Raw genomic sequence first — 20,720 nt, forward strand, 5'->3', positions numbered from 1 at the left:
TTTTCAATTTCTTTCTGAGCTGTCTTGTTGCCTTGGTTATTCATGGTAATTACTGATTTATTATTTCTCTTCCTAGACATCTACAGGACCGGCTTCTGCAACAGGTTGATTGGAAGAGGTCTTTTGTTTTCCAGTACTTGTTGGTAAAATGTTTCATTTTTCTCTCCGACTGCAGCCTTTTTTTGTCTCTCATATGGTAGTGCTGTTTTCTCTGCACTATTCCAGCTTCTCACGCAATGCGGGGTGTGGGGACAGAGCCCCAGAAAGTAGTTTACAGACTCTCGGCCTCACGTGGAGGGGTGCTGGCTCGGGTGGTGGATGGCCGTCAGCTGTGGCTGGTTGGCCATTGGCTGTGGCCGGTTGGCCGATTGGCCACTAGTATAACTGCTGCGGCTACCGAGGAGAGCCGAGGACTGCCAATGAGAGCCGAGGACTGCCGATGAGAGTCGAGGACTGCCGAGGATTGCCGAGGAGCCGAGGAGAGTGGAAGAGAGAAGAGGAACAGAGCCGAGGAGAGCGGAGGAGAGTGGAGGATAGTCGTCGGTCGGTTGGCAGAGAAACGGACAGCAGGTCACACGTCCAGTGAACCCAGCCTCCGGTGAGACCATAGCGGTATGACTCCCCTACCTATGGCTCCGTGGGTGTTCCTTTTTGGCCTCACCATATCCTGTGTTCTTGTGTGGGGAGCGGGAGCAGAGACCCCGCAGGCCACTCCGCACGATAAATGGCGCAGCGAGCAGGGTCTCCCGCACGACAGGGGGATTCCCTGGGAGACGGGCTTCTCCTCTGTTAATAGTTCACCTGGGTCACAGAGCGCAGTGTCCGTGTTGGTATACGCAGAGCTTTTGAAGTTCCAAACCTCTTCCTGCACCAGATTCAGAGCCCGTATGTTTCAGCAATTCTTTTTACTCCTGCAGTGATCTGCCCAGATAGGTAGGGCCAGGGGTGGGTGAGTTGTGAGAATTGGCCCAGAGCAATGGCGGCGACCACCACCACAGCCGGTCCTGCTCCACAGCTCCCTCCCCTTTGCTGGAAATAGTTGGGCTGCGAATCTGTGTTTGCCCGGTCCACAGTTCTCAGAACAGCAAATATTCTGTTCTTTTGACCTGACACTGCTACTGTTCCACTTCTAGCACCGGGCAGGTGGGGGCAGGGCGAGCTCTGGGAGGGTAGGGAGGGGGCGGCTAGTCTCAGTGCCTAAGGCTTCCGTTCTCTGCTCGGCAGTGAGGGCTTTAACCACCGTTTTCAGCCTTCTTCCCTGAGTCTTTGCTCCGAGGTCTCTGTCGTGAGCGTTGAGTTCAGCCGTGTTATATGCTGTCCCCTCAGCCCTGTGGCCCACAAACGGAGCCCTAGCAGTCTGAGTTCTTCCCTCTCCCACAGCTGCGGTAGCTCCGGGATACAGCGAGCTCGCGGCACTGAGCTAGGTCTGCATCCTGCGCCCCCGGAGCAGCTCTAGCTCCGCACTTCTCCTTTCCCTCCTCCCCCACTCGTGCGATTCACCCACCTTTAGGTGAATTCAGTAGTGGGCCTCTTCGTCTTGCCTGTCTGCTGTGCAGGGAGTTCTTTGTTGAGTTATAGTTGTTCCATTTGTTGTGAATTCCAGGGGAGATTTACAGAGGCTCACCTCACACTGCCATTTTGATGAGGTTGCCCTATTTTTAATTTTTTGAGAAACCGCCAAAATGTTTTCTATAGTGGCTGTATACCAATTTGCAATCCCAGCAACAATGTATGAGAGCTCCCTTTTATCCACATACTCACCAACGCTTGTTTGTTGATTACTGATGATGACCATTCTGATTGGTGTGAGGTGAAATCTCATTATGATTTTAATTTTCATTTCTCTGTTGATTAGTGATGTTGAGTATGTTTTCATATGTCTATTCGCCATGTGTATGTCCCGTTTGGAGTTTTGTTTATTCAGGTCCTCTGCCCACTTTTTAATTGGACTGTTTGTTTTTTTGGTGTTGTTTTGTGAGGTTTTTAAAAATATATAAATTTTGGATATTAACCCCTTATGACATGTATCATTGGCAAATATCTTCTCTCATTTGGTTTTGTTGATGGTTTTGTTTGCTGTGCAAAAACTTCTTAGTTTGACATAGTACCATTTGTTTATTTTTTCTTTTGTTTCCCTTGCTCAAGAAAATAGATCAGAAAAAAAAAATTACTGTCAGAGAGTATACTGCCTATGTTTTCTTCTAGTTTTATGGTTTTGGGTCTTGCATTTAAGTCTTTAATCCATTTTGAATTTTTTCATGTATATGGTGTAAGAAAGTGGTCTAATTTCATTTTTTTGCATGTATCTGTCCAGTTTTCCCAACATCATTTATTGAATAGACTGTCTTTGCTCCACTGTGTCTTCTTGCTTCCTTAGTCATAGATTAATTGACCAAATACATGGATTTATTTCTGGGCTCTGTATTCTGTTCCATTGAGCTATGTGTCTGTTTTTGTGCCAATACCATGCTGTTTTGATTACTATGTCTTTGTAGTATGATTTGATGTCAGGTAGCATGATACCTCTAACTTTGTTCTGCTTTCTCAAGATTGCTCTGGTTATTTGGCATCTTTTGTGGATGCATATAAATTTTAAGATTATTTGTTCTAGTTCTGTGAAAAATGCCATTGGTATTTTGATAGAGATTGTATTGAACCTATAGATTGCTTTGGGTAGTATGGACATTTTAACGATGTTAATGCTTTCTATCCATGAGCTCAGTAAACGCTTCCATTTATTAAATGTATCTATTTCAGTGTCTTTCTTCAGTGTTTTCTGACTACAGGTCTTTTACCTCCTTAGTTAAATTTATGCGTAGGTATTTTATTTTTTATGCAATTGTAAATGGGGAAATTCCTGCTCTTTAAATATGTCTGCATTTTTTCATAATAAAAGCAATACACCTGGATGACTTCTATTTTCTTCTAGATCCATGTTAATATTTTAAATTTTTCTATAACAAACACATATTTAATTTTATTATTAAAATATTTTTACAAGTTCCCAAAGAATGTTTGTTCAAAGTATGGAAAAGTAGAAAAGATTTAAAAGAACCCGAAGCCCCATTATCTAAATGTAACCACTGTTAATATTTTGGTATCTTTACTTCCGGTCTTATTTCCATATAAAACTTTTATTTAAAAAAAAAAAAAACCCTCAAAAAACAAAAACAAAACAAAATAGAAAAAGCTCAACACATGTAGAACATTTTGTGACACTTAGCATTGGGTCAATAGTCATTTTCTCGTGCATTATAATTTCTCTGTAAGTAGTATTTTAATTTAGTTGCATTTATGGTTGTGTGGGTGCAAACAAAATTACTTAGGCATTTCTCCACTCTTGGGAATTTAAATTATATGCAACACTCTGCTATTTTAAATGATGGTGTGATTAAAATTTCTGATACATAAGTCTTCTGTTGGGATCTTTTGGTCTCTTTCCTGGAGGCTCACTTGCCAGTTTTCCTCCTGGGGGGTGAGGGTGAGGGAAAGGCCAGGCTGCCAGTACAGGGGAAGGCAGAGAGTGGCAAGCACTATGCATACTTGCCCTTGATCCCCCAGTTTTTGGTGTGACCTGCTGTCCTAATTTCTGTGCTGTTTCTGAAGACCCTTTGACTCTCTCCAGGGAAAGAACCTCTGATCTTTCGTTGAGTCTTGGACAGCCATCACATGGCCATTACATGCCTGTGAAGAGCGAAGGGGGCATCTGGGATCCAATTGCTTTTTAAAATGAACCTTTAAGACTCATCCTTGGGGCGGCCGGTTGGCTCAGTGGTTAGAGCGAAGTGCTCATAACACCAAGGTTGCAGGTTCAATTGCAAAATGGGCCAGTGAGCTGCACCCTCCACAACTAGATTGAAGACAACTTGACCTGGATCTGAGCTGCACCCTCCACAACTAGACTGAAAACAATGACTTGACTTGGAGCTGAGCTGCACCCCCCACAATAGATTGAAAAACAACGACTTGACATGAAGCTTATGGGTCCTGGAAAAACACACTGTTCCCCAATAAATAAAAAATCCTCATCCTTATTTTAGCCACCTCTTCCCTCTCACCTCCTTAGGGACTTAGTGCCACAAATTCCTCAAACTTTTGAGAGATTTGGGGTACAAATTGGGATGGTTCTCAGTATCCTTTGCTGCCAGCTTAGGATTCAGTTCTTTTGGTCCTGCTGTTATTTGCTTTCCAGCGCTCAAAATTTTGTTTCTACTTTTCTCCTCTCTCATATCCCCGTGTGGTAGTTTATGCCTATTGAAAATTCCACTGACTCTCATTTTAGTAGGGGTTACAAATGTTCAATCTGTAATTTTTAGCAGTCAGTCTGTGAATAAATCTCTCTGCATTCTTGATTACTTCCTTTGGATAGCATCCCAGAAGTGAAATTATTGGGTAGAGTGAACAATTTTTTTTGAGGCTCTTGATGAACTTTGCCAAATTGCTTTTCAATAAGATTATATTCTCACCAAGTTTCCATGACTTGCCTCTTTTCCTAAATTTTTGCCTGCCTTGGGTAGGATCATTAAAAAAATAAAATATGAAAATATGTTATTTTGACAAGGGGAATATTAACTCACTGTTGGTACAATTACCCCTAAAGAATGATTTTTCATGGAGAAGCTCCAGGTAGGGGCATGAAGCAGAGAGGTGGATTCAGCTAAATGCCAGGGGTTATGGAGGTGTGAAGGGGGATTGTTACTCAGGCTAGATGACCTGTCTACACTAGGCATGGTGGTTTGTGTGTAGAAAAGATGTGGAATCAGAAGTGAGCAGGTGATCCCCAGGCCTCTACTGCCTTCCAGTATGGTAGGAGCTGTTCTGGTTCTAGAACAGACATATTCACTTGGGCAGACTGAATACGAGAGAAGGAGAAAAAGAGCAGTAACCATGAAAATGTTGCAGTGGTACTTCTATTCATTAAGCATCACCCTAGAATAAGCCTCAAATGGGAGACCTGAGTCTTCCTTTTAATCCAACTAAGTTCCCACATGTTTCTCTTAGTTGGGATCATCTTGTCACACAGGTAATGCTACTATTTTCCCTTCATAATTATATTAGTAAGTATGTTGTGGCAAGATAATTTGAGACTATGCAACCATCTTATTTCTCATATTTTCATCTATTAGTTTTAGCCCCTATTGATGTTTCTTGCCTGCAACAATTATTACTGTCATGTTTGCCAAGTGGTTATTTTCCACTCCCTTTGGTTTACATTTATTAATCGGGATTCTACTGTAGAAAAGAACGCTTGCTTCCCCCATTTATTTATGTATATGGTCATTTACTTATGTCAGTATGGTCTCATAAGAATTTACTTTATTCTATGAGTTGTAACCCATTGCTATCATTATTTATTTGGTAGCTCAAATTGTCCCACATTTGGCTATTGGGAACCCCTTCAAGTTGGCTGCAATGTTCTTTTGACAGGCTCCCAAAATTTTTTGAGAAGTTACTTCTTTTCTGGCAACGCAAGATTATTCCAGGCTTCTCTAGTACTTTCTCTTTGCTAGTCTTGGAATCAGCCATTTTCCCAAAGAGTTATGGTTTCTTTTATTGGAGAAACCAAAACCTGGGCATGAGGTACTGAGGTGTCACTGCTTGTAGGCACTCTCAGAGACAGAGCTAGGAAATATGTTTCTATACACTCACATCTGTTTCTATTTCTGTATCTACCTATCATCATCTATTTATCTATCATCACCATCTATCTATCAATCATCTATATAAAATCCCAAGTGCAGAGGGTTACATCCCATTCTAGTCTAACAACGCAGCGTTCAACTTTGTCTTCCCTCTTTCCTTACTTGTAACTTCTTTCTCCAACAGTGAGAAACCTCTCTTATTATCCACAATATATTTCGTTTCTTAATAAAAGTTTTATATGGAAATAAGACCAGAAATAAAGATACCAAAACATTAACAGTGGTTACATTTAGATAATGGGGCTTCGGGTTCTTTTAAAAATCTTTTCTACTTTTCCATACTTGAACAAACATTCTTTGGGAACTTGCAAAATATTTTAATAATAAAATTAAATATGTGTTTGTTATAGAAAAATTTAAAATATTAACATGGATCTAGAAGAAAATAGAAGTCATCCAGGTGTATTGCTTTTATTATGAAAAAATGCAGACATATTTAAAGAGCAGGAATTTCCCCATTTACAATTGCATAAAAAATAAAATACCTAAAAAAAATAAAATAAAAAAATAAAAAAAATAAAATACCTACGAATAAATTTAACTAAGGAGGTAAAAGACCTGTAGTCAGAAAACACTGAAGAAAGACACTGAAATAGATACATTTAATAAATGGAAGCGTTTACTGAGCTCATGGATAGAAAGCATTAACATCGTTAAAATGTCCATACTACCCAAAGCAATCTATAGGTTCAATACAATCTCTATCAAAATACCAATGGCATTTTTCACAGAACTAGAACAAATAATCTTAAAATTTATATGCATCCACAAAAGATGCCAAATAACCAGAGCAATCTTGAGAAAGCAGAACAAAGTTAGAGGTATCATGCTACCTGACATCAAATCATACTACAAAGACATAGTAATCAAAACAGCATGGTATTGGCACAAAAACAGACACATAGCTCAATGGAACAGAATACAGAGCCCAGAAATAAATCCATGTATTTGGTCAATTAATCTATGACTAAGGAAGCAAGAAGACACAGTGGAGCAAAGACAGTCTATTCAATAAATGATGTTGGGAAAACTGGACAGATACATGCAAAAAAATGAAATTAGACCACTTTCTTACACCATATACATGAAAAAATTCAAAATGGATTAAAGACTTAAATGCAAGACCCAAAACCATAAAACTAGAAGAAAACACAGACAGTAAACTCTCTGACAGTAATATTTTTTTTCTTACCTATTTTCTTGAGCAAGGGTGGAGGGCCAGGCTGGGAAGGCAAGAGTAGTGGCTGCCCAACTGCCATTCATGGTCAGCCCAGAGTCTAGATAGTGGGAGGGAAGAAAATGGCCCAAGTCAGATTGTCTAGCAGCCTATGGAATCCTGGTGGTTCCTCTGGAATGGAGTGCTGGTTTGGGGCAGGGATCAGGGTCCCTCCCAAGAAGCTGCAGCACTCAACCTTGGCTGTGTGAGGAGCCCTTTCTGCCAGGAGACCCTCTGCTTTTTCCCTACGTTTGCCTTCAAATGTCCATATGTGCCAGGCTCTTGAGAGACATTGTATTATTTAAACAGGACAATACCCCTGAGAAGGTGAAGATTTTTCTCCCCATTTTATGGATGAGGAAAGTGAGGCTCAGACAGGTTAAGCAACTTGCCCAAGGTTACACAATAGCCAGCAGAGTCATGACTTGAAACCAGGTCTGTCTGATTCCAGGGCTCTGGATCTTTCCCCCCAAATCCCACAAATCCAAAAAAGTATTTATCTTAACTCTAGGAGAAATGTTCAGGCTCATTGAATCACTTAGAGGTAGAAGTCAGATGCTATAGGGAAGGACCTAGAAAGCAAGAAAACTGAAAATTGTTGCTTTGAGCAAATCACTTGAACAAGTTTCTTCATTTGAAAAGTTAAGAGTTTGCCCACAGGGCTCTTGTTATGCCCACCTAGTAGCTGCAGTCAGTGAGGTCTGTTCTCATAGGTCAGTTCCTTTGCCATGGTGGTGGTTAAATATTTTATATATCACCTACTCTTCTTGATTGTGGTGTTCAAGTTAGACCCCAGTAAACCCCAAGAACGCTCTATGCAGAGGTTAAGAAGAATTAGTATTCTCAAGCACCCAAGGCCAGCTTTGTGGGCATGCAATGTATGCAATCCCAGAGGGCCTGTGCTTAGTTTTGTGCTCTGCTGTCCCAGTCTTGCAGTTCTTAATAACAGGTGGCCCCACATGTTCATTTTGCACTGGGCCCCACAAATTATTAGTCAGTCCTTGTGGGCCAGAAGGAAGTGACTGTCAAAACTTAGAACAATAATACGTCCAATCAGATTCCAGATGACTGAATATGTCATGATGATTTTGTTCTGGTTGAAGTCTCTTGAGTGTTGATTCACCTGTCTTCTGGTTGTTGAGGGGAAAGAGCTGTTCTCAAGGAAGTGGCTGTGTTGTGTATATGACAAGCATAGTGTCTTAACCCATTGGGATTACTAGAACAAAATACCACAAACTGAGTGGTTTATAAGCAACATACATTTATTTCTAACAGTTCTGGAGACTGGGAAGTCCAAGACCAAGGCACTGGCAGATTCAGTCTGGTAAGGGCCCACTTCCTGGTTCATCGCCTATACCTTCTCAATGTGTCCTCAAATGGAAAAAAAGGGCCAGGGAGCTCTCTGGGGCCTCTTTTTTGAGGGCACTAATCCCATTTTGAGGGCTCCACCCTCATGACCTAATCACCTCCTGAAAGCCCCACCTCCTAATACCTTCGCCTTAAGGGTTAGGATTTCAATATACTAATTTTGGGGAGACACAGACATTCAGTCTACAGCACATGGTGTATGAAAAACAGCAAGGAAAAAGGGCTAAAGAATGCAGTCATCCTCAGCAAGAACATTTTCCAAGCACCTGCTCTGTGCCCAGTTCTGTTCTGGTTGCTATGGGAACACAGAAGCCCTATGCTGCCACCGTTCTCTGGGATCCCCTAGCATGATGGGAAAGTAGGACAGATCTCTCTAGAATACCCCTTGGGATTAGCTTCAAATGTGACACAGACCTGTGGCTCAGGGTACAGAGATGGAATTCAGAAAGGGCTCGCTGGAGGTTGCACTGTCAGGAAAAGCTTGTGTTCAAAGTAGAACCTCAGAAAGGTCTTAAATGATGCACAGGACTTAGTAAGTGGAGGAACGGAACCATACAAGCCACAGCCTTGGGTATAGATGCTAACATATTCCTTCATGTTGGGTCTGACTTTTGAATCCAACAGACTGGAGTTAAGGAGTACTGCAGGTTGGGTTCTTTGGAAGTGGACACTAAGATGGAGTTTGGGGTACATGTGGCATCCTGTGGCTGCTATAACAAATTACTACAAAGTGTGTGGCTTGAAATAATAGGCATTTATCCTCTCACAGTTCTGAAGGTCAGATGTCTAAGATCAGTTTCACTAGGCTGACAAGAAGGTGTTGGGAAGGGTGGTCAATCCTCACCGTCCGGATCAGGCCAGAAGGCAACTGCCTGAGACTCTTCCAGAAGCTTGTGCCTGTCATCCTCACTGTCATGGCTGCCCCATGGATAGTGCCTGGAAACATTCAAAAGGCAAATCCCACAGGCAACCTAATGCACCATAAAATAAGACATTTTCGGCCCAACTTTAAACATGAGTGAAGGTACCAGAATTGGGTAGACCAGCGCGAGAGTCAGAGGCTGAAGCAGGAGGCAACAGGAATGTAGACTGGTAGCAAGAGTTCTGGAACTATCCCAGCAAGTTACTCTTCCTCCCTGGGCCTCAGTTTCCCCATTTGCTGTGTAAAGCCTGTTAAGCTAGGCACTGTGACCTAATGGTGGTGATTCAGAGGTAGAAAAGAGAGACCAACTGAGAGGTCCCTAGGGGTAGAGGGTTGGCAGAGAGGTTAGGCAAAGGTCCGAAGAGCCCCCACTAATGTTTGAGGGGCCGGGGCAAGAATATACATGAAGGCCCTCATATGATGTGGCTCAATATATTAAAGGTATAAAGCAAACTAACAAACTGTTAGATAAAATATGTTCTGTTGGCTGACCTTGAAAATAATTTTTTATAATGACCTGTAAGGCCACATTTGAATGAAAATTCTTGGACTCCTTAGAGTCCTGCATTGGAGGCCACTGTGTGTGTGGAGAGAGCTGGCCTGGTCCTGGCAATGGCTGCAATGAGACCTCCTGCTCCAGGATGAGGAACTGGCTAAGTGTCTCTCGCTGAGCTTTGAAATCTGTCTTTGCAGCTGGGCCAAGGCCGCACTTCCCACTAGATGTTCCCTGCAGCAGGAGTATAAGGGCTGCCCATTCTTGGGAGACTTGGGACTCATCTGATGGCTGGCTGTGGCTCGAGGACACTCTGACAGCTTTGCTGAAGTTTTCTTCCATTGTGCAGAGCGCAGTTTAGGATACTCCCACCTGACCTTCTCTCCCTCCCTAAGCCTCAGACTTGCAGCCCAGCCTGCTAGGTCTCTCAACCGTCTCTGGCTCCCTTCTTCTTTTCTTCCACACAGGCATCTTACTTAATACAATCCTTGTCCATTTCATCCTGTCTTGACATGTATTTCTCAGTGGACCTGGATGAACACATTAACCCCCAGCCTCGCCCCACTTCTTGTTCCTGGCTCCTTACCACACCATGAGGTGCTTTACTCGCACACGTATGGGGCCCTAGGCACCCAGAGCATGGTCCTGTCCATGTGTGCCCTTGGCCTGAAGACTTCTTACCCTGGAGTTTTGTGAGGAGTGTGGAAGAAGGGCTAGTACAGGGGCACAGGGAGCAGGAAGGAGTCCTTTTTGTCTGAGTCTAATGTGCTACTGGCCAGGGGCCTCAACTTCCCATGGCTTTCCCTTCATGCCAATCCCTTAACCTCCATGGCTCTGTCTCATTCACCCTACCTGTGCACACTTTTGGAACACAGTTTATAACCACCTGGGCTGTGGGTGGGAAGCATATGTCCCTGGCCCTTCACATCTCTGTCTTCTTTACTAACTTGAGAGTCTGGTGGAGAACAGAGGAAACTGAGACTCAGAGGTTAAGTGAGTGTCCACCCCTGGGCTCTTCGATGACATCCCAGCCAGAGGGAGCAACCACACCGTGTTGCACAACTGCCCTCTGATCATTGGAATGTTCCTCAGTCCCTGGGAAATGAATGTGCGTTTCTCCTAATGTCTAAAATGGAGCTGCTTCTTTCAACCTTGCAACAACCCAACTGGGGACTGGAGAGCCAAGGATGTTGTCCCCAGAAGCCAGCCAGTCTCTAGCCCCTCAGAACTTATCATTATACTTGCAGTCTGGGTAGCGGTAGGCAAACCTGGGGTCACAGGTTCTCAGGAGTCTCAAGATGTCCTTCAGCTGGCTGGCAGCCCCAAGGACTTCAGGGTCTGGGCGGGCACCCTCCCCACACTGAACGAGGAGGGCATCTATCTGCTCCTGCACTGGGGAAGGGAACTTCCCTTGGAGAAGTTGAGGCAGCACCTGCCGACACACCAGCACCAGGCTCTGTTTCTCAGGGATGGTGTCACAGGCAGGCAGCTCAGTCTGGCAGCCAGCAACCAAGCAGCTAAAGATGTCTTTATTCTCTCCTGCCATGGTGGCTGTTTGGGTACCTAGAAGGGAAATAGGAAATGTTACACACCTGACAACCTGTTCTTCTTGGGGGAGGCACCACTAATTAGAATTGCTGGGCAAAGTGTTTTGGTCTCCTAGCATCTCCTGCCACCAGGAGGTTTAGGGCTCAGGGACCCCATGAACCCTGCTGAGAACAACATGGGAGGAAATCTCTCTGCTACAATAAGTTGAGGCATGGGCATGGAAATCACACTTATCCCTAGCAGAAGTTGGGCTTATAATTGTAGGGTTCGCCTCTATATTGTGATTCTCCCATTTTTATTACTGAATTAGGGAACTCAGGAAATTACTAGGACCAGATTCATTTGCCCTTTTTAAATACAAAGTCAGGAGAAAGAACAGGTAATCTAGAATATGCATTCAATGGGTTGTAGTGGGACTGACATTCAGTGGAGTACATATTCCGAATATTCTGGAATCAGCCCCATTTCTTCTAATAAAGGCAAAGCAGGAACTGAGTAATTTGGTTTAATTGGTCTATCTTTGTAGGCCTTCTCATATAAAAAATCCTCTGTCCTATTATTGGGCTCAGAACATTTGGTCACCATTAAAGATTGGGATGTTCAGAGGGCTCCAGAACCCCGGATGAGTCTGTGCACACAGTGAGAAATATGATTCACTCATATATCTCATGTGGTGCCATGCTTTTAAATTTAAACTTTATAAAAAGCAAAGGTGCCAAAATGGATTGCAAAATGTACGAGTGAATCAGCCAGATAGTTAAGTTTCAGATAAAGACTGAAAGCATCTGATGAGAAAGGCACTGAGGGGGAGATGGATCCAGGGGTGGTGTGTGTGAGGAGGAGCAGGGCAAGTCCTCGGACCACACAGACTGAATTGGACAACAACAGTGCCCTTGGAGCCATGCCACCATGCAAAATGCCCCCCATGGACAAGGTCAGTGCCAGTTCCCCTTTGGAGATGAAATTGGAGCAGAGACTCTAAAGGGGGAGAGGGACTTTGACATGAACTTGAGCTGCTCTCACTGTGACACCCGGAGACTGGAAAGGCCCAGTGGTGCTACCCCCAGTCACCTCTCCAAGCTCCTGTCACCCTGATTTCCCCTTTGACAGATGCTCAGCTGGGCCCATGCTGGGTACCTTCCTGCTTGTCGATGACGCCCAGGGCACTGGCATCCCGGATGAACAGATGCCCATTGTTAAAGATGCCAAACATAGCAGCATCCACATGGGTGAAGTAGAGGAAGTAGTTCAAATCGTTGCTCCTCAGAGACTCCAGGACCCCAAGGAGCTGGTAGGCCAGGTCTGCCGCCTGGTCCGGGGGTGCACCATAGGATTCCTGCAGTGGGCTGGTGCTGGTACTGACCAGGAATCGGCCACAGGAGCCCAGGTACTTGGGCAGCGGCCATCCCTCAGCGCCAGGGAAAATCTGCCATGCCGGGAAGAGGAGGCATTAGAGGATTAGAGAGAAAAAAACTCACAGAGACAGCTCTCTCTCTCTCTCTCTCTCTCTCTCTCTCTCTCTCTCTCTCCTCTCAGTGTAAGCACACAGAAAGATCAGCCTTAAACAGGTACCCTCCATCTCAAAACATATCAGCAAAGTGTCCCTCAACCTTTTCTATACCTCTTGGAACAAGGCAATGCCCCCATCCCTGTCACTTTACCCCCCACCCACCCTTTTTTAAATGAAGAGATTCAGAAAAGGAAGCTCTTTCCACGCAGTGGATTGCATTGCAACAGAGTGTCCCCAAGCGAGGTAAGAGAATGCTAAAGCACTTGCCAGGATTTTAGATGGGATTCAAATTCAGGGGACTATGTTTATTTTAAGAGTCTGTAGTTGAAAAAATATGACTAGTATTTGAGATTTAACAGATATCACTGCATAGGAAGAGGCCATGGGGAGAAAAAGAGGGTCAACTTAAGGCTGATTTAGAGAAAAATATTTTTAAAAACAACAGTGTAGGCACCAGGTTCTGCAATAGGCCACAAATCCTGAAGGCTCCCCTTGGGTGACACCAGTTTTGGGAACCATTGTACTGGCCCAGAGTCTCTGTCCTCTCTCCTCTCTCCTCTCTCCTGTCTTGTTGACCACTGTATCCCTAGGCTCTAGTGCACCTTCATTTATTTGACCATTCCCCTATTGCTGGGCATTTAGGTTGCTTCCAGTTTGTTTTTTTCCTCCTTTCCAACCATAGCTGCAGGACACATCTCCCAGAGGTCATTCTTTGGCTATTTCCTTACCACTCAGGCTTGCTCAAATCTTACTGATCTTTGAGGCACAGGTCAGAGTTGACCTCCTTCACAGAGCCCTTCGGTGCTGCCACAGGCAGTGAAGGTGGCTGTTGTCCCCCTAGTGGCTCTCACACCTCTTTTCTCTACAGCAACCACAGCACTTTGCCCCTACAGAATCCAAGCATATTTACTGAATGCCACAAAGGTACTAACATGGGTCGGTGGCCCCAAGGGGAGCAGTAAAGGGGGAGAGAGCTCAACCCAAGGCATCCCCCCTTGGAGTCTAACATGAATGTCCTCCCTGGATGGGCTTTCTAGGGTCTCTGTGTACCTGTAGGAGGATGGGATGCGTGTTGACAGCCAGTGTGTAGAGCAGACGCAGCTTGTCGCGGTCTGTGAAGTGGTCCATGAAGATGCTACCAGCGTCGGCCACCTCAGCGTAGCGCCGGACTACGCGGTCCAGGAGTCGCTGCGAGGGACAGCGCAGGAGGGGGCTAGGCAGGCCCTGCGGGGGGCGGTGAGAGAGACCCCGAAGGGTGCTGAACGCTTGTGGGGCACCTGCAGTACAGGGCACTGGAAGGCCCTGCTGATGGGGTCATCTTGGGGTGGGAGGGCCAAGTGGGTCCTGGGAGTGCAGGAAGCAGACTGATAGCTATGGGGGGGGGGAGGGGTGAGCGAGGGAGGGAAGGAGAAGACACTCAGGGTAGAGGAGAGGACAGCAAACTTCTGGGGGCCGGGTGGAAGGGGGGCAAGCAGGCTACCTGGAAGGGAGATGGGGGTAGGAGTTACAGGAGAGGAGAGGAGAGGCCTCAGGAGCTGAGGAGAAGGGTGGGGAAGGGAGGCTCCCGAAGCCAAGAAGAAGGGCCTGAGAAATCCTGGGGGCAGGGGAGGAGGGCACTGAGCATGCTGGGCACCCCCAGTCAGAGTCTTGGAGTGCCTGTCTGCGTACCCACCCATCGTTGCGACCCCACTCTGCCCTTACACACAGAGCTGATTTCAGGCTGAGTTAATCAGCTTGGCCCCTTGCGATGGGCCTTTCCAATTCCTTCCACCATTTCACTCAGATGTCACCACAGTTATGATACTACATGTGATCATCTTTATGTGTGTTGCTTTGTTTTTCTTGGGATAAAAGTGGGAGATACACACCTAGGTTTACTTTCCATGACCTAGCTCTCTCCTGTACCTTTCTCCTCAAGCTGAACAAAAACAATGAACCTACTAATAAAAGAAAAGAAACATAGTTAAGAACAGGGCCCTGGGGCCCAGTCTGCCAGAATTCAACCCGGGCTCCCAGGTACCAGCTAGCTGTGTGACCTTGGACAAGTTATTTAGTCTCTCTGTACCTCAGGTTCCAGTCTAAAGTGAGAATGCCAGTAATAGCACCCTAAGAGGTCATGAGGATCAAATAAATTAATAGATGTAAAATACTAGAACAGTATCTGGTGATCAGTAAGCATTCAATAAATGCTATCTGCTCTTTTTTTTTTCTTATTGGGGAAGGGGAACAGGACTTTATTGGGGAAGAGTGGGTACTTCCAGGACTTTTTCCAAGTCAAGTTGTTGTCCTTTCAGTCTTAGTTGTGGAGGGCGCAGCTCAGCTCCAGGTCCAGTTGCCGTTTCCTAGTTGCAGGGGGCACAGCCCACCATCCCTTGCGGGAGTCGAACCGGCAACCTTGTGGTTGAGAGGATGCGCTCCAACCAACTGAGCCATCTGGGAGGCAGCTCAGCTCAAGGTGCTGTGTTCAATCTTAGTTGCAGGGGGAAGAGCCCACCATCCCTTGTGGGAGTCGAGGAATTGAACTGGCAACCTTGTGGTTGAGAGCCCACTGGGCCATGTGGGAATCGAACCGGCAGCCTTCGGAGTTAAGAGCATGGAGCTCTAACCACCTGAGCCACTGGGCCGGCCCAGAGTTTAAACTTCTTTTTTTTTTTTTAATTGTATTTTATTAAATTTATTGGGGTGACAACTGTTAGTAAAATTACATAGATTTCAGGTGTACAATTCTGTATTACCTCATCTATAAATCCCATTGTGTGTTCATCACCCAGAATCAGTTCTCCTTCCATCACCATATATTCGATCCCCCTTACCCTCATCTCCCGTAAGAGCAGATAGGGCCGGTTGGGTGGCTCAGGCACTGGATGAGCTCCTGTACTCCCCAGGGAGGGAAGGGGTCTGATCAGGATTCTGAAGTGACTTGAATCTGAACGGCACCTTCCACAAGTAAGATTGAAAGGACAACAACTTGACTTGGAAAAAAGTCCTGGAAGTACACACTGTTCCTCAATAAAGTCCTGTACCCCTTCCCCAATAAAAAAAAATCTTTAAAAAACAAACAAACAAACAAACAAAAAACTCAATAATAAAAATACAAGTAGCCCCCCCCCAAAAAAAAAGTTTAAACTCCCAGCACAGAAAATAGTGGTGATAGCCAATGATATTAAGTTGATGCAAAAGTTATTGAGGTTTTTGCAATTATTTTTAGCCTTTTAAACTGCAATTACATTTGCACCAACCTAATAGCAATGACAGCAATACTCAGACTTAATGAGTGAGAACAGGAGACTGCCTAGGGGAGGCTCTGGCTGAGTGAGCTGTTGGAGTAGGTGGCTAAGGGCAGTCTCCTGAGCCCTGGGTACCCCAGCACGGAGCAGGAAAAACAGCCTGGAGTCCTCAATCTCCCCAGTGGGAACTCAGGAGGGTGGAAAGACTTCTGGGAGGCTCGAGGTCAGAGCTTGGAGTTTGGAGACGGTGTGGACAGGCCAAAATTATAGGATGTCCAAACATCCTGGTTTGCCTGGGACTGAGGGTTTTCTGGGACATGGTCCTTTCAGTGCGAAAAGTGGGAAACTGAGATGCTTGGTCACACTACCACAGGGTCACAGCTGGACCATGGCCTTGGACAGAGTATGTTTCTGTTTCCGGATGAGGACCAGAACAGACTGGCAGGGGCCAGCATGGATACTTGTCAAACTACCAGGACCTGGGCATTGGATGAGCTCCTGTACTCCCCAGGGAGGGAAGGGGTCTGATCAGGATTCTGAAGTGACTGGGCATGCTGGGATGTGACTGAGGTTGCCTGACAGTGTGTAGATGATGCTTTCCACTTACCAGAGGAGTGGGAGCACAAGAGCTTAGCTCAGGGAGAGAAAATTAAGGAACATTCCATTTTTATGCCTCTGTGAGTGTCCAATTCATGTATGCTCCATCCTTTGGGAATTTTATAGATGAGAGGAGACCCAGGCAGTGGGCTAGGTATTTCATGTGCTCATGTAATCCTCCTGGGCACCCCACAAGGTGGGTCCTGTTATGAGCCTCATTTTGCAACTGAGGAATTGGAAGTTTTCAGAGTGTTGGTAAAGGCTGAAGGGCTGGATTTGGGATTTGAACCTGTTATGGTCTGCATGTTTGTGTCTCTCCCAAAATGCATATGTTTAAACCCTAAACCCCAATGTGATAGTATTTGGATATGGGACCTTTGGGAGATAACTAGGTCATGAGCGTAGAGCCCTCATGATGGGACCAGTGCCCTTATAGGAAGAGACATCACCTAGTTATCTCCCAAAGAGATAACTTTGTCTCTGCTCTCCACCACATGAAGACACTACGAGAAGATAGCCATCTGCAAACCAGGAATAGAGCCTTCACCAGGAACCAAATTGGCTGGCATTTTGATCTTGGACTTCCCAGCCTCCAGAACTGTGAAAAATAAATTTGTGTTTAAGCCACCCAGTCTGTGGTATTCTGTTATAGCAGCCTGAGACAGAACCCAATCTGTTGGATTCTAATATCCATGCTTTCTCCCCTGTAATAGGTCCTGCCCTGCCCCCAGCACCATAAGCTACCCAGGTGGAGACCATAGAAGATGATTTGAAGCTGTGAGAAGCTCTCTTTGCTTCTGATTGTCTTTCCTACACAGCTTGAAATTCCATCTTATAGATAATCATTGGCAGTGAGGGAGGTAAGTAATTTCTTCTTTTCTTTTCCAAGAACCACTCTTAAATGAAAATATGTCTCGGAGAGGTAGGACACAAAGTGGCCATAACAACAACCATAATAATTAGTAATAATTATTGCTTACTATACAACAGGAACTGTTCTAAGCCCCTCACAGGTAGTATATTCTTTCATTTACTCCTCACAAGAACCTAAAGAGTTAGGTATTATTATTGCTCCCAATTTATAGATGGAAAAACTGAGGGTTAGAGAAATTAGGTGAGTTGCTTTAGGTCACATATACCTAACATTTCTATTAGGACAGTACAGAAGGTGAGAAGTAGCTGGAGACTGGCAGGGCCTGCATTCTTACCTTTACTGGGGATGGAACCCTGAAGTTAGCTGAGATTAGGGCACTCATTCATTCATTCATTCATCTACCAGTGTTTGCAGAGAATCTACCAAGGACCAGACCATATTCTGGTCACTGCGCATATGAAGGGGAACTAAACAGGCCCTGCTCTTCCAGGGCCTCTTGGGTCGGGGAAACCATCAAGTGCCCAGCAGTTACAATGTGGTACAGGGAGAAACGTGACTGGGGTGAAGTCAGGGAGCTATGGGAGACATGGGCACAGGGCCACATTATAACTCTTGTAAGTCTCAGTATTTTTGCCTTCATGGGCCCTTTCCTCTATAAAAACATATTTGAAATTATATTTTGCAACTGCATTGGTATAAAGACACATTTATTATTATTTTATATTCAAACATTTTCTTGGACCTAAAAGTTTAGTTTTTTTCCTCTGCTTTTAAAAGAAATCAAAACATTTGCATGGACGTCTCAAAGGCTTCTTGGAAGATAGTGAAATATAGGCTAAGGCCAGAAGCATGGGTAGAGTGAACCTGCAAAGATGGTGGGAGGGAATTTTATGCAGAGGGAGCAGTACATGCAAAAACTTTGAGATGAGAGTGAGTATGCTGGAAACGACAAGTAGGTTAGTACTCCTTGAAAGAGTATCGCTAGACAGAGTGGACAGAGAAGAAGCCCAGATAGGAGGAACATTGGAGTCATTGTAAGGAATTTTTATCAGGGGAGTGATATGTTCAGATATACATTTGAGGAAATGATTCTAGGTGCAGTGTGGAGAATAAATTCAGAGGAGCATAGCCAATACTGCTAGTTACTGATCTTTGGATTTTAGTGAGGCATATGGCTGCCCAGAATTAAAGATTCCATTCTCAGCTTGCTTTGCAGCTAGCTAGGTGTGGTAATGTGACTAGGTACTGGTCAATAGAGATATAAGTAGAAATTTCTGGGAAGGGTCCTTAAAGGGAGAGGATGTATCCTTTTTCTCTCCTTCTTCTTTCCTAGCTGGAAGTGATGGCTGGTGCTTGGGCAACCATCTTGGACCAGGGAATGCTAAGGGTTGTGGAGAAGCCAAATGAAAGTAGCCTGGATTCCTGACAATAATGGAGGCACTATGTCAGCCCTGGACAGCTATATATCAATTTCTTTTATGTACAATAGAAGAATATTTTGATCTTGTTTAAGCTACTGTTACTGGAATTTTTTGTCACATGCAACTGAACCCAATCCTAAATGTCGCAGGAGGAAAAGTGGAGGCAGGAAGGTAGTGAGGGTGATGCAATGATCCAGGTGTGAGATGACAGAATGAAAAGGTTTATAACTATTGCAATATAATTTGTATTTTATGCAATTAGAAGTTTTATTTTGAAAAGGGATCCATAGGGCTCAACAGACTGCCAAAGAGGTCCATGGCACAAAAAGGGCAAGGAACCTCCAGGGACTTCAGGAGAGGCTTCAAAGAGGAGACATTTAAATTTAGTTCTGAAAGACAAGTTGAAGTTCCTGAGGTAGATGAGCTGGGGAACATCAGCACTGGTACTCCATTAGAGGAAGTGCCAGTAACTCCGTTCTGCTGTATCAGGGGAAAGAGAGTGAGCTGAAGGGATTCTAAGTAGAGAAGATCACAAGAAACCCTGGAGAAAATCAAAATGTAAGGAGTAGGCAGAGGAAGAAGGAAGGCCAGAGATGTTTGAAAAGCAACTTTTGAGAAGTAGAGGTAAAAGCACGAAAGAGTGATGTTTAGAAAATCAAGGGAGGAAAGTTTCAAGGACAGGCTATGTTAGGAAGCTTTCAGCTGGAACAACCCAGCAGCTTAAATAGTAAGGAGAATTCTCTCACATAGTCCAGAGGAAGGGTGGACTCCTGTGGGTCAGCGATGCCATCAAGGACTCAGTCTCTTTTTGGCTTTCAACAGTAAGATTTCAACAGTAAGACTGATTCCCCTATGGTTGCAAGATGACTGCCTGTAACACATACTTTCCCATTCACTAAAACAAGAGAAAGCGATCGTGCACTCTTGATGGTAGAATGTGGACATCTGGTGAACTTCTCTGTCATTTCACAGACAGCTAACCTCTTTCCCAGAAAGTTTTCGTTGGTAAAAGCCCAAAGTATTACCTTTTAAAAAGGGCTGTGCTACTCTAATAAGGGTGCTCCAGACGCCCAGACAACCTTCAAAACCCAAACAAATGAATCTCTCAGGAGGGTTGGAGGAGAGATGCCTTACTGACCCTCCAATCCCATCACAGAGCCTGCTTTGCCTTTTTGAAGGTTTGAAGTTCTCTTCCAGAGAGCCAGGAGAGCTCAAGCTGGAGGAGGAATTGGGAGCAGCAAGTTGCAGCTGCAAAGGCATTGGCTGTCCAAGGGATACTGACTCAGGTTGGCTATTAACCTCATGCTGCGTCTCAGGGTGACATGAACAAAAGGAAAGCTGAACTCCTAGATGCCTCCATTTTTATACTTCTTATGTTGGGTCAGGGATGGATGAAGGCACTAGGATTGCCTCTTTGGTTATTTTAGCCAGGAAAAGGTACCAGAAGTCATGCTGCCGAATAGTCCACTTTCACATGGTGGAAGGACTAGAGAAGTTATTCAAATTCTGTGCTACTGCCTGTCCTGCTAGCTCTTTGGGAATTGAGCACAGAGCCAGTTTACAAGCCTCACAGAACATGCCTGCTAAAGGCTTGACATGGTGAAAGACACATGTTTCGCACTCAGTAAATAGTCCACATTGTCATCACCATCATTGTCACCAGCATGAACACCAGCATCATCTCTACCATATTATAGACACATCTCCTAACCAAACATGGAACTAGCCATGCCCTACATTTCCTTCTGGTTGAAGCTTGAAGAGGGCATCTTTGATGGGATGTAGGTGTCTGGTGTGAAAGGCTCTGCCTAATGGGGTGTTGGTAAAGAGTTAAACCAATTA

The 20,720-nt window shown here is 44.8% G+C and overlaps 1 protein-coding gene across 1 annotated transcript in view; it reads right to left on the minus strand.

The window, feature by feature from the left end:
• Window positions 1–8,162: 8,162 nt before the first annotated feature.
• DIPK2B (divergent protein kinase domain 2B) overlaps window positions 8,163–20,720 on the minus strand; it is a 45,020-nt gene continuing 32,462 nt past the window's right edge. The window contains exons 3-5 of the mRNA XM_019717924.3: window positions 13,810–13,983; window positions 12,387–12,675; window positions 8,163–11,264 (exon numbers count right to left, since the gene is read on the minus strand). Coding sequence (XP_019573483.2) covers window positions 10,924–11,264; window positions 12,387–12,675; window positions 13,810–13,983 — 804 coding nt within the window. The 3' untranslated portion in view covers window positions 8,163–10,923. The remainder of the gene's footprint in view (window positions 11,265–12,386; window positions 12,676–13,809; window positions 13,984–20,720) is intronic.

This window comes from Rhinolophus sinicus, chromosome 18, assembly GCF_057876585.1.
Source record: "Rhinolophus sinicus isolate RSI-liver-muscle chromosome 18, RSI-T2T, whole genome shotgun sequence".
In the NCBI taxonomy this organism is placed as follows: domain Eukaryota; kingdom Metazoa; phylum Chordata; class Mammalia; order Chiroptera; family Rhinolophidae; genus Rhinolophus; species Rhinolophus sinicus.